This window comes from Triturus cristatus, chromosome 9 (genome assembly GCF_964204655.1).
Source record: "Triturus cristatus chromosome 9, aTriCri1.1, whole genome shotgun sequence".
In the NCBI taxonomy this organism is placed as follows: domain Eukaryota; kingdom Metazoa; phylum Chordata; class Amphibia; order Caudata; family Salamandridae; genus Triturus; species Triturus cristatus.
The window spans coordinates 59,662,970-59,677,349 of NC_140592.1; the positions used below are offsets into that span (position 1 = coordinate 59,662,970).

At 46.1% G+C, this 14,380-nt stretch overlaps 1 protein-coding gene across 1 annotated transcript in view; it reads right to left on the reverse strand.

Annotated features, from left to right (window-relative positions):
• The window catches only part of ABTB1 (ankyrin repeat and BTB domain containing 1), a 190,151-nt gene that overhangs the window by 91,733 nt on the left and 84,038 nt on the right, over positions 1 to 14,380 (reverse strand). The window contains exon 10 of the mRNA XM_085624404.1: positions 10,009 to 10,176. Coding sequence (XP_085480530.1) covers positions 10,009 to 10,176 — 168 coding nt within the window. The remainder of the gene's footprint in view (positions 1 to 10,008; positions 10,177 to 14,380) is intronic.

The following is a 14,380-nucleotide window of genomic DNA, read 5'->3' on the forward strand; positions in this document are numbered from 1 at the left end:
CCTTTGTCAATGGTCTCCCCATGAAGCTTGATGCAAAGGACACAAAGAGCTGCTGAGTTTTTCTGTGCTCCTTGGTCCTCTCAATGTAGTGCATCACCGCTCTCCTAGCGTTTAGAGTTTGTAGAGCCTTTTCTGCGTTCGAAGTTGGGTTTTGAAAGAAACTCGGTATCTGGATACTCTGGTTCAAATGGATTGCCGACACGACTTTAGGCATGAAGTGCGGGTCCGTTCTCAGGACAACCCTGTCCTTGTGTATCTGTATGTAGGGCTCTTGTAGCGTTAGTGCTTGCAGTTCGCTCACCCTGCGTAGCGAGGTTATGGCTACCAGGAACGCCGTTTTCATAGTCAACATTTGCAATGATGCCTTGTGTATGGGTTCAAATGGTGCTTTCATAAGCTCCGTCAGGACCACGTTGAGGTTCCATGCCGGCGGCGGCAACCTTTTAGGTGGCGCGATTCGTTTAGCTCCTTCCATGAATCTCTTTACTACCTGCGACGTAAAGAAACTTCTGCCCTTCTCCCCTCTTGTGTAGGCTACTATCGCCGCTAGGTGTACCCTTAGGGAGGTGGAGCATAGGTTACTTTTCAGAAGGTGCGTGAGGTATCTCAGCACTGTTGAGTCCTTTGTCATTTTATTCTGCAGGCCTTTTTTGCCACACCATATTGTAAATCTTTTCCATTTTGCACTATAGCATTTGCGTGTAGTTGGACTCCTTGCCTCTCGCAGCACTCGCATAGTGCTTGGAGGCAATCTATGGTCCGCAAACTCTAACTCTTCAGGAGCCATGCCGCCAGGCTGAGGCTTTCTGGCTCTGGATGTAGAACCTCTCCGTTCTGCATGGAGAGCAGGTCCTTTCTCCTTGTGAATCTGTGGGGATTCCCTTGAGCCATTTCTAGAATTTGGGAGAACCAAGTCTGCCTTGCCCACTGTGGTGCCACCAGGATCAGTGTCATGTTGCTGTTTCTGCATTTCTCGAGCACCCTGTGTAACAGTGGTATCGGCGGAAAAGCGTAGGCAAATGTCCTTGACCAGCTTATCCATAGGGCATTCCCTTGGGATTGCTGATCTGGTTGCCTGGACGCGAAGCTTCGGCATTTTGCATTCTGGCGTGTTGCAAACAGGTCTATTGTGGGAGTTCCCCATTTCTGGAAAAGCTTCTGCGTTTCGTGCCCATTGAGCTCCCACTCGTGTGAAGCCGAGGTCTGCCTGCTTAGCCAGTCTGCCTCCACATTGTCCTTCCCTGGTAGGTGAATCGCTAGCAGGTCTATCTTGAGAGGTATGGCCCATCTCCAAATCTCCTGTGCCAGAGTGGAAAGGGGGAACGACTGTGTCCCACCCTGTTTGTTGATATAAAACATGGTTGTGGTGTTGTCCGTTTGAATCAACACTCTCTGGTTGTACAGGTGCTTCTGGAATGCCTTCAGGGCTAGCAGGACAGTCAGTCAGTCAGTCAGTCAAAAAAGTCTTTATTCGATTCACATCATAAAAGACATTCTACACATATTAAAAAATTTCAACTACAATACAATTCATATACAATACAGACTATAAAACCTTTAAAATGTTACATAAAATAATACACTAAAAATAATCGCTGCAAGTTAAAAAATACAATAAAATGCAAATAGGGACGCGCCTTTTAGCCCAAGGACCAAAGAGAATGCTAATTTATGACAGCTAACAACGCAGTTCACGATTTAAGTTTTGTAGAAGTTCAGGAACCCTGTACGAAAGTGGGGAGACAGTGCCCAGGTCTCCTGAAATGCCCATATTCCAAACTCATCAACAAAGTCAGCCCAATCAGGAATATCAAGCCTTGACCCCAGCCCTGCTATGTTCCAGGAGCCCATTTTTAGTAAAGACTTTTCAGCCCTGGTTCCAGCTGATTGACCTGGGACAGACTGGGGGACGATCGTTTCAACAGATGGTAGCAAGTTAAGACCAGATGAATTAATCAAACAGGAGCGATCTTTAGGGGAGGGTGTCATAATGATAATATCCTGGGACAGTCTTCAATTCCAGGAAATTGATATGTCTGACCGCATCTGCCGGAGCCCACAGACCCCTCACTCTGAGTTGGTCCATGTGTGCTCCCCATCCCCTTTGAGATGCGTCCGTGGTGATGGTCACAGTTGGGTTTGGTGGTGCCAGGCTTTTCCCTGTAGATATGTTGTCCCTGTTCCACCAAGTTATCTCTTCCTGCACTGCGTGCGTCACAACCACTAGATCTTCCCAACTTCCGCTTGCCTGTGACCATTGCTGTTGTAGCCATTCTTCGAATGGTCTCATGTGAAGTCGTACATTTGGGACCAGGTGGATACATGACGCCATCATCCCCATGATCTTGCTCACTGTTCTCACTGTCAGAACTCGCCCCTTCTGGTAGAGGCTCGTCTCCCTCAGTAGGGCTTCTGCTCTCCTGTCGCTGGGCACGACCGCCCCGTTTATGGTGTTGATTTTTGCTCCCAGGAAAATCTTCACCTGTTCTGGCTTCATTGATGACTTCCCCCAGTGTATGGAGAACACCAGGTTCGTCAGTGTCTTTGTCACCTGTGCTGCGTGTTTCTCGCACTTTTCTTGGGTGTTTGCTTTGATCAGCCAGTCGTCTAGGTAAGGGTACACATGAATCCCCTTCCTTCGTAGGTATGCTGCGACTGCCGACAGGCATTTCGTGAATACCCTTGGCGCTGATTTCAGCCCGAAGGCCAGGGTCGTGAATTGGTAATGGTCCTGGTTGATGCTGAATCTTAAAAGTCTTTTGTGCCTTCTGTTTATTGGGATGTGCAGGTAGGCATCCTTGAGGTCCACGGTGGACATGAAGTCTCCGTCCCTTATTTGGGGCAGCACCTCCTGTAGCGATGTCATTTTGAACTTTTGTGTTCTGATGTATTTGTTTAGGTATCGCAGATCTAGGATGGGTCTGAGATTTCCGTCTACTTTTGGTACCACGAAGTAGTTCGAGTAGACCCCTTTGTTCCTTTCCTTGTAAGGCACTGGCTCGATGGCTCTCTTTTCGAGCAGCTTCAGTGTTTCCTCTCTGAGTTGAGCAAGCTCCTGACCTGAGCGTGGCCTTCGTTTTGGTTTTCTGTTTGGAGGCGTCCCCTCCAAGTCCACGCAGTAACCGTGCTGTATGACGTTCAGTATCCACTTGTCCGTGGTTATACATTGCCATTCCTGTAGGAAGAGGCCTAGCCTTCCGCCTACGGGTGTTGGATGTTCGTAGGCGATTGGGTCTCTTCCCCCCCTCGTTGTTTTTGCATTGCGCCTCACCCCTGGGGGTATGTTGGGGGTGAGCGTCCCCATGTGTGCCGAGTCACTTCGATGAGGGTTGGTCACTCCCTCGTTTCCTTTGACCACGTCCGTTTCCCCTCCCGCGAAAGGACTGGCCCCTTGGCTGGTACTGCCAGTTTTGTTTTTGCTGACCTTGCTGGCCGTGACTTTCACCCTGCTGTACTTGCTGGAACGTCTGGTGCGACGCTCCCTGCTGGTTACCCCCTCTACCGTAGGGTCTTCTAGTTGGAGTGCCTCTTCTCATCCCCCTGAACTGTAGGGCCCCCATGGACCTTGCCGTCTCGTTCTCTTTCTTCAGCTGGGTGAGCTTTTCGTCCACTGTCGCCCCAAACAGTGTTTCCCCGTTGAAAGGGGTGTTTAATATGTTGCTCTGCACCTCCTGTTTGAATCCAGAGATTCTCAGCCAGGCCTGTCTTCGTTCGGTGATCCCTATGGCCATTAGTCTGCTGGAAGTTTCCGCCCCGTCCAATGCAGTTTTAATGCATGAATTGGCTATGTTTTTACCTTCTTCCACAAGGTGGGATGCTCTTTGGCGGTACTCTTCAGGGAGGTGTTTGACTAATTCCCCCATCTCGTCCCAGTGCTGGTACTGGTGTCGATTGAGAAGCGCATTGGAGCTCGCCCTGCGCCAGTGCATTGCAGCGTTCCTTTCGACCTTCCTTCCAGTGAGGTCCATTCTCCTGCTTTCCTTATCGGGGGGTGGCCCCGAGGTCGCTGGCACGTTGGCCCTTCTCCTGGCCGTGGAAGTGATGATGGAGTCGGGCGTGACCGCTCCCTTGATGTAAGGCGGGTCCAGGGAGGAGTGCTTGTATTTCTTCTCCGTCCTGGGCGTGATGAACCGGCATGTTGCTGACTCCTTAAAGGCTTCCTTCCCCTGGTTCATTACGCTTTGGAGCATGGGAAGGAACTGGCTCCTCGTCTGAATGGGGAGCAGGGTCTCGAGAAGGAAATCAGCTTTCGGCTTCGCCTCGTCCAGTTTTACCCCAAAGGCTGCTGCAGCACTCCTGACGACCATACTGTACACCCCGATGTCGTCTGGCCTCGAAGGATACGTGTCCACGGGCTCTTCGGGATTTTCGGCGTCGATATCTTGCCAATCCAGTTCGTGAGTGGTTGATGGCACCGAGCCGTAGAACGACTGCTGGTCGGCCTCCTCGTCTTCGCCTTCATAGTAGGTGCCTTCTTCCTCCTCCTCAGGATATCTCGGCAGCCCTTCGGCGTAGAATTCGTCCTGTTCCTCGATCTCGACGACGTCCGTCGACGGAGTCGTTGGAATTCTGAACTGTTTCAATTTGGCGTCGAACTCCTTCTTCCTCTGAAGGATGCTCTCCATCTCCGCCTCGAGCCTTCTCTTCTTCTTCTCCATTTTGGAGATGCTTTCGACGTCGACCGCGGCTCTTTTCGACGGAGCTTGCGTCGACGCTGGCTTGTCTTTCTGCGTCGAACGCCCCGCTTCGTGGGCTGCTTTCGACGAACTCAGCCTTTCGGCGTCCTTCGGCACCAGGGAGTCCTTCTCGCAGGATCCGCTCGACCTTTTGTCCATGGATCCACCCTTGGTCGTCGAAATTTTCGGCGCCGGTGCTCCTTTTGAGGACTTTGACTCAGATTTTCGAGAGTCTGTCTCGGGTTTTCGAGGCCCTTTCGGGGGTTTTGAACTCGACGATTCTCTTACCTCATCAGGCGTTTTCGTATCGGTCTCTGCGACCGTGAAGACGTCGGGTCCTTCGGCGATGTTGTCCTCATCGTCGGTGGAGAGGCCCAGATCGTAAAGCGACGGGGCCTTACCCTTGCCTTCCATGCTGAAGTTAGCTCTTCTCTGGCGTTCTCTCACTCGGAGCGTCTTCGGCGCGAAAGCTGAACAGGCGTTGCAGTCCTTGCTCGGGTGGTCGATCGGTAGGCAAAGGTTGCAGACCGGATGCTGGTCCTTCTGCGCGAACTTGTGGTGGCAGTTAGGGCAGAATTTGAATGGTGTCTTGTCCATTGCGCTCAGAGCCTCTGAGTGCGCATCCTCGAAGGGCGTCGAAGAAAATTCAAGGGAATTATTCCTTCTTCGCGTCCCGGATGTAATTAATTCCTCTCTGTTATCTCAGCTGTTCTTTCTCGACGAAACTCGTGTTTTCTCCTTCTTCCTTCGATTGAAATCCTGGAGCTTCTCGATGACGATCCAGACCCAACGGCGGAAAAAAGAATCTGAAGATGGCGCCCCAAAGGTGGGACTTCCGCAGGAAGCACTACGACGTCACAAGAGGTGCACCAAATGGTGGGACGTCGACGCCCACCTGGGCTACAAAAAAAAAAAAAAAAAAACAACAAAAGAAAGACTACGAATCCGGACCCAACCACCAGATCGCGGAATAATGCACAGCATAGTGAATCCAGAAAGATTCACGCTGCAAAACAGGGGGATCTCAATATGAACCTAAAGTGGAGGCTGCACGTGGTGAGGATCAGAAGAGAATAGTAGGCATCTGGGTGGTCCAAGGACACCAACCAATCTCACGCGTTCACAGTCAACAGGTGCCGGCACAGGGACAGCATACTGAATTTGTCCCAATAGAGGAACATGCTGAAGGTGGAGATCCTCGATAGGCCTCAGGTTCCCTTCCTTCTTGGGGATGATGAAGCAAAGGGAATAAAATCCTTAGCCTGTCTCTTCCAGCTGCACCAGCTCTATGGCGCCCTTTGTCCAGAAAAGCAACAACTTCTGCCTAAAGCAGTGGTTCTTAACCTTCTGATTTCTGTGGATCCCACTTAATTACTTGCTTCCAGTGACCCCTACTGAATCATTATGAAATCTGGGAACCTCCATCAAGTCATTACTGGAAACAGGGGACCCCGGCGTAAGCAATTTCAATTATTTAAACTGCAAAACAATTCACAAAAATATGGAAATAAGCATTTATCAAGTGCACAATTGGCTAAATATTTTATTTAATTCACAGACAAATATAAAAAAAAATCTAAATTCTAAATTAAATGGGAAGGTTGTTGCTTTTCTAAATTAAATTGAGGTCACCAATCGTTCATACTATATTCAGTTTGATAATTCCTTCAAATTTCCAGAACGTTTAAACATTTTTAATCTTGCTTTTCTCTTGATATACACTTTATTAATAAGTTAATATTATTTAATTTTCTAAGTAGTCGAGGATCCCCCGAGTAGGTGTTGCGTACCCATAGAGGTCGCCAGACCACAGGTTAAGAACCGCTGGGCTACAGGATCGAGGAGTGAGCTGGCAAGCATGCTCTGAATGAAGGGGGTTGGTGGATTGGAGGGGAATATAGGAAAGGAATGGCCGATCCCTGGTGGATCAGCTCAGTGACATTGTTCGTTATTATTTGCTCACAACAGATGGCAAAATGGGAGAAAGAACCCTCTTTCCTAACAGATGTGATGTTGTGCAGGGAGGAGTCAAAGGCGTTTGGAAGTAGCAGAACATGTGAGGGTCGTTGAGACGATCAGCTGTCGCTGGTGAGGTCCCCTATATCTATCCCTGAACCGAAAAGAGCACAATAGGTTGTGTGGTATCTGAAAAGGCTAAAACAACTGCCTTTGTCAAGCCTGAAAAGTCTTAGAATAACCACAGAACCTGTGATATTGCTGGGGATTTACCATACCGAAGAGGTCAGGTCTAAGTAATGAGCTGTACCGCTGCGGTTCTGAAAGCGTTCCAAGGATTTGGCCAATCAAATAACCATTTACCATTAAGGCACATGTCTGAGTGTAGTCTGTTTTGATCCATGCAGACTATCAGTCAACAGGTCAGAGAATTACTTTTTCATATGGCTTTAAAAGGCTGATAACTACGTTTTGACATCGGCCTAAAAGGCATATGTCGCTTGCTGTACGGAGCGCCAAACTACTGAAGGCAAACACGGTGTGACCCAAGGTGTCAAGGTTTCTGGATTCCCCGTCCTGCAGGGAAAAAAGGAAAGGGACTGGGATTCTGATTTGAGGACGATGTTTGAACAATCAAACTCTCCAATTGCAGACAAGAGCACAAACAGTGCGTGTCATCTGGGGTGTTTCTATGGAGTGTGGCAGTGTGGACTTCCGGACTCAAAAACGGTTTCTCCCATGCAGCCACGATTGGGACAAAGAGGGTCTCGCTAAACAGAAGCTTGCAGGCAGCTGTAGATGTCTGTCAGGATGTTAGATTTTTCTTCCACAGAATGAAAAGTCAATTCCAAAACATCCGTCACCTTCTGGATTACTGTCGTAAAAGAGGAACCTCCTCTTAATTAGGTCAAGAGAGATAGGATTTGTCATTTTGTGAAGTATTGAGGCCACAGGCATTTTAGAAGTCCAGATAGAGGCCAGCATTAGTTTTAAAAGGTGGCAGAAGACGATCAGCCTCATAACCATCATCCAGCCATACTCCTTTTCCTCTATTGCTCAGGAATCTGAGCCAGAAATCTCCATCACGCAGGTGAACCACTGGGCCCTGGGAGGTGTTCACAATAGGGTTCATATCTGAAAATAGGCTTGACCATCTCCTTTGCGATATGCATGATACATTCCCTATCAACTCCTTTGCTGCTACCGGAATAAGCTCTGCGGGCGACCGCACCTTTGGAATTGGCACAGAAGATGTGTTTGAACAAATGGACGCCCTAGTTGGTATTCACTTCAATATATGTGTTGTGACTGAAGCCTGTGGAGGTGCTGTGTCTTAGTCACCGCAGGGGCCAAGCCCGTAGGACTGGATTCTCATCTCCTTGGTGTAGGAAGCTGGCTCTGTATATACTATATACACCAGAAGGAGTAGGGAGTAATAACATGTTTAGATCTCGTGATGGCATGTGCTGTGTGTGCTAATACTGCCCTCACTCACACAAATGTGTGACATGCTTCATCATAGGGCTGCTTACAATACACCCCGGCGTAGCCAAGTGCGGTGTGGAGCAATAGGGTGGCGGAAGACAATACAACACAGAGAAAAACAATTTATTTCACAGTGGCTGGGAACGACGGTAGTGAAAGTGCAGTGATATGTGAGTTAAAACTAGCTCGGAAGTGTCGCTGTGCCTCAGACTTTATTCCTGGACCCTCCAGCCAGGGTTAAAAACGTGAAGGATGGTGGTGACTGGGAGATGCTATGAGCTCCTAACACCCCTCCTTTACTGCCAGGTGGTTGACATGTTTCGGCCGTATGTGTGTGCCCCACGTGTAGGGTCACGCCGGCCTTCCTCAGGACTCTACCTGTCCCAGTATATTGCTCCTCTCACCTCCAGTTGTGATAAGAGTGTGTCTGAAAAAACAGTTCTTCCGTGTCGAGGAATTTCCTCTATCAAGTAGTAGAATTACGAGTTTACCCCTGTTTCAAGTTAGAACTGGCAGCGGGCAAGGAGAGACCCCCTATAGTCACACTTACTCCAAGGGTGGTGCTCCCCCAGAACTGTTCGCCATCATCTGCCGTGCCGGGGTAAACTCGAGCTACTCGACACCTGTTGCACCACTTCCCTGGATTCACATAAGTACCACCCCTTGGATATGTGCTGCTACTAGACACAGTGAGGGTAACAGAAGCCAAATACTCTCAAGTTTGGTCACGGCAGTAAGAATCCAACCTTAAAAAGTGATCCACGGAAGGTCCACAGTCCACAGTTATATAAAACAGATGCACCCCTCGAGAGGACGAGCCCAAAGTTCACACCGGAGCCATATCTTAAAGGACTCTATAATCAGATCCAGCTCCTTCTCATGATCCAGACAGGGAATGCTCTACACTCTATTTTTCCAGAGGAATGTCTAAGCTTGGAAAACCAGGACTACATGTCGCTACAGGAATCCAATGTAATTCCCATTTCAATGAATGTACGAGTTAACATGGATCAAAGCACTGATAAACATTGCGTAGTACACCAGGCATTTGAGTTTATTCTAAAGAAAGTATCACAGTTTGAGACGTTAAGCTAAATAGCCAAACTGTATACTGCAGCCGTGGGTGACATCATTTAGCATATTTAACCTTAGCCCATGAACCTAGAAGACATTTTGCACATGGTGAGAAAAGGAAGACAAGAGGGAAACCATTAAATATAGTCAAACCTACCATCAGAACATATGTACACACTTGTGACCACATTCCAGAGTCCTGACACTAGGCACGGTTAAGGGAAGTGAAGGGGTTAAGTGGAGTACAACATTTATGTACTTGATGTCTTCACAATTAATTGGAGTCAAACTATCCAAGTTTGGCCCCCACAACATAAACAGGACCACCCAGCACCAAGAAACTGTGTAAAAGATTTCCGGGTGCCGGCCAGTGACTGGGGCATTTTCTGAAAGATAAATTATCTGCAGAGGAAATGGCATCCATGAGAAATAACATTTAAAAAATGAACCTATAGTTGTATTTGGGTGTTAGGCTGATCGAATATCTCAAAGGTATACGTGTACACGTTTACTCATATCTCAAACATTTATAAGAAAACGTAACTTGGGTCCCAAACACAGCAAAACATTTCAATGAGCAGTCAAGAGGGTCCAACATTAGACCCCTTATTCTAAAGGTTATGACAAGGATTATTCTAATAACCTTCTCAATAAAGACACATTTTTCTCCATGATTTTATACCCTTTAGATTTCATGTCATTTGGCCTTTCTCTTTACTGTATGAACTAAGGAACAACATTTGGTCTCCTAAGAATTTGTGGTGAAACAGTCCAGTGTACTGAAAAAGGCCAGTGCATAAAGTGAAGTTCCTCTTACCTCTGTGTCATCGCTGTAAATATAGTAGAGGACCCGGATGAAGATTTCTTCTGAGATGTTGTGCAGGGTCACCACAGGAACACTGGGCTTTGCCTGCAGCTCACCACTTTCACAGAAATGGTCCTCTAGGAGTGCCTTAAAATAATCACTTCGGCCACAGAAAAAGGACTGTGAAGTAATGAAAGGGGGAAAATTAGCAATGATTTTGCCTTTTCAGAAAAGCAGAAACTACGCCCCCGCAAAAATTATTTATCATCAATATATGACAAGAATATCATATAACCAATAGGAGTGAACAAAGCATACAGGACGAAAACAATATGTACCCAAGACCTAGTCGATGAACATCATCCATGAACTTAACACAGTGCAGTGCAAGCCAAAAGAAGCATTTAGTTACCTTCCATAGTGTTCTTTCTGGTGGATACTCTAGCTGACAGCAGATTTCATACTTTTAGAATATTCTCCACCAACCAGACAGGATTCTGAAACTTTTCAGCAATGCTCCTAAGCGCCGTGCAGCTACGCACGGGCACCATACCACTCCGGAAATGACAGACACACGAGTACCACCCTTGTACACTGACGCTAGTTTCTTGATTGATTCTTTTATAGCCCTTGGATGTGGAGAGTGACACAATCCTCTGTCTGTCCCACTCTGCAGATTCCTAACTTGAGATCCTTTTAGATATTAAAAAGAGGCCACTCCACAGAACAGGGAGATGGAGAGTGGAGAGGAATCTGCGGTTAGAGAGTTTCCAGCATAAAGAGGGTTACTAAAGGGTAGTAACTTGTTCTCATGACAGATACTACTGTTATGAATAGTATGTCTTTTCTCTCCTGGCCACTCCCTTGCTTCAGTTACATATGTCAATTCATTATAAGTGAATAACTAGGATTAATAGAAAGCACATTTAGCTTATAATATGTCCCGACACGTGATAATGAAGTATTGCTTGAATATATTGGAAGCATTTAATCCAAGTGCTGCCTGTTGCCTTGAATTATTTGCTACTGATTTCTGATGAGCTTAAAGGAGGTTGATACCTACGCGCCCCATTTACTGTTGTTGTTTAAAAGAACACAGTCTCACAGAATAAAAATAAGTGAAAGGGCATCATGCCACTCTCTGCTAATTGTTATTCTGAGAGTTTCTGTAACTGTGAAATAATGATATAAGAGCCAAGCACAAAGATAGATGGGCTGGAAAGAAGACCGTCATGCCAGGCGACAAGGGGACAGCCCTTGCAGAATCATTTCACCGATTCTTTACTGGGGAGGCACTTAGCCTTTACCTCTTTGCTGACTGAGTTTATCAGTGCAGCAGGCCCTACACGACAAGAACAGCAGACTTTACTATTGAAGTGAACACAAGTCTTATTGTTCAAAAAGATATGAGGGTGTGAACAATCTCAGAAACTTGAAATAGGTGTTTATTTTCTGCAGTGCTAGAATGAGCTTAGGGTTTATAAGTAGCAGAATGGGGGTAGAATTGCTATGAACATATAACAGCAATCATGTGGAGCATTTACTCTTGTTCATGTTTGGTAAACGCTGCTGCCATTTTATTTGTTCTTATTGTAGCTACAATTCATATTGTGTGCACAAGACCTGGTTTATGATTTTAAAGTAAACTTTATAATGCATTCCTCTTTTGCTAGTGTTCTTGAGTGTGTTATTTCCTTTTGAAAAGGGGTTTGCCCTCCCTCCAAGCATCCCAGTATTGTCCGTGGGATTGACTGTTGCCTGAAACACATCACACACAAATATTGCTTAGTTGGTTGTGGAGTGGGCACAGTCCTACTGGTTTTCTGTCTCAGGTTGGCACAATGATAGAGCAAGAAAACGTATTATTTTTAACTTAAGATTCCTCACCTTTCGAATAGATACCTAAGCAGTACCTTACCATGTGTAGGGTCTGTGGAGGGTACTCTGACCAAAATGTCCTGTATGACTGGAAGGGTGAAATGTCTTTCCCGTTAGACCCGTCAAGGCACTATATCTTCATATACATGCGCATGACTCCCATGTCCCAGCCTCGTAGATGTCAAGAATAGGCCCTCAACGGGCCAACACAGTTGTGGCAACCTTAACCCTGGTGGAGTGGGCTCTCGCTCCTTCTGGAGGCTGCTTATTAGCCAGTGTGCTGCAGATGTTAATGCAGAGGAGTAACCACCTTGACAGTGTAATCTTCAACACAGCCTTCCCTTTCTTTACCCAGGAGAACACCACAGAGAGTTGATCGTATTTGATATCATCCGTGTAAAAGCTTTAAGCTCTTGGGGGGGAGGGGGGTCCAAACGATGGATCCTCTCCTCCACTTTTGAGGGGTGAAGAACTCTGGGGGAATTGTGGACTACCCAATATGGAAAGAATTCACAACTTTAGGTAAGAAGGCCGCCTTAGTCCTCAGCGCCAGCCTGTCCTGGAAGAAGGTTGTGTAGGGCAGATGGACGGACAGTGCCTGAAGTTCACTCATGTGGCGAGCCGAGGCGATCACATTAAGGAAGACAGACTTTAATTTCAGAAGACACAACGAGCAGCTGTCCATCTGCTTGAAAAACGTATACATGAGAAACGTGAAGTCTAAGTTAAGTTCCCACAGTTTGGGAGGGAACATGTGTGTCACAATGGTTGGTCTGGTAGAAGCAAAACAGCAGAAAGGGCTTGGTTAGGAAGGCTGGCACTGCCGGTAAGATAGGCCTCTATAATAGTCCCTAAGCTGTCCATACGCTGGCGGAATTGTCTGGCTAGACACAATAACCCCAAGGAGAGAGTATAGCACATATATATTTGAATCACTCCACTGCCAAGTCAACCTTCTCTAGGAACAGTCGAGATCCATGAAAGAGCATACCCATAAAGAATATCTGGACTGCTCTATATCAAGTCGTTAAATGTATTTCACTTAATGTGTCTAAGCCTAGAGACCCTAAGTTACGTAGCGAAGGAATTGTACTGAAAAACTCTCAATAGTCTATTTAAGAACTCTCAGCAGTTATTTTTGTTTTTCTGTCACTGATACACATGTTGGTGTTTTTGTTCAGTCTGATCACTTTACTGCGAGTGCAGTATTTGTTGTTGGTGATATACGAATTTTGCTGCAGTGATGTCTTCGTTTTTTTTTCTTTTTCCGTACACCCTTTAATGTTGGTTGTGGATTTCCTTTGTTCATTTCATGATTTATGAACAATATTGTTTCTTTTGTAATCAAATTATAGCATATAGAATGATAAATAGAATTAAAATATATATTATAGATTGATGATGAGACAAATATTGGTTTGCTAATGGTACTCAAAGAAAAATTATAAATGCGATTCAAATATCTATTACATGTTGATGATTAAACAAACATTGGTTTCCTATTGAGATTAATATAATGTAATCAATAAAAATGAATTTTGAGGATATGGAATTGCAGTCTCTATTTTGAATGTTTCGACATCATCTAAAAATCTAGTCAATTGCAACCATGTGGGCCTTCTAACCACTACCCTGGTGCAAATAGCAGGCCGTGTGCAGTCATTGGTTTGCAAGCCAGCAAACAACACATACTTTGCAGCATCCTGTCCATCTTGGATCATTTAGCTCAGTAAGTTCCTGGGGTTTTGTGAAACAGCGTGCAAGATCTTGCTAGCCATGTCCCATAAGGCATGGGTGTATCTGCTCAGAAGGGAAACCACATTCAAACAATGTAAAGCCAGGCCAGCTGAAAAACACATTTTCTTTCCAAAGACATTGATACTTTTAAACTCCCTATCCTGGTCATTCAAAGGAAAAGCATTCAGACTGACTTTACTTGTGAATGCCTGCACCACAAGACTGTCAGCTTTCGATGTCTCGACAAAAAATCATGGTTGCCATAGGCTTGTTTGTGCCATCTGGCCACAGTTTAGCTGATCAAAAGGCCGGAGCATGGCTTAGACCAAGTGACCACGAGAGTGTGCGCACAGTAAGGTCTTTTATACATGGTAACAGAGGCGCAGGTGAAGTTGGACTTGGCTGAAGTTTTCAGTCAATAAACTGGTTTTAGGTTTTATAGTAGGCAACTGCAATTCTAGCAAGTCTGCTACTCTTCACAATACTACAGCAGAAAAGGTACCTGATCCCATTGGTGGACAAGATGGTGATATATCCCTTCATTAGTGCTATGATAAGGGATCAGATTATCCACATCCTTTTCATAATCAGGGTCATGAGGGACATTACGCTTGCCCTGAACCACATCTGATTCGATGACAAGAGATCCTCCATCCTCTGAAAGAACTGGCATTGAGGGAGAGGTTGACGGTCTGGCTGTACTACCACTAATTGCACTTTAGTTATTTCATACTACGCCTTAGGCCTGGCACGAACCGATGTCAGAAAG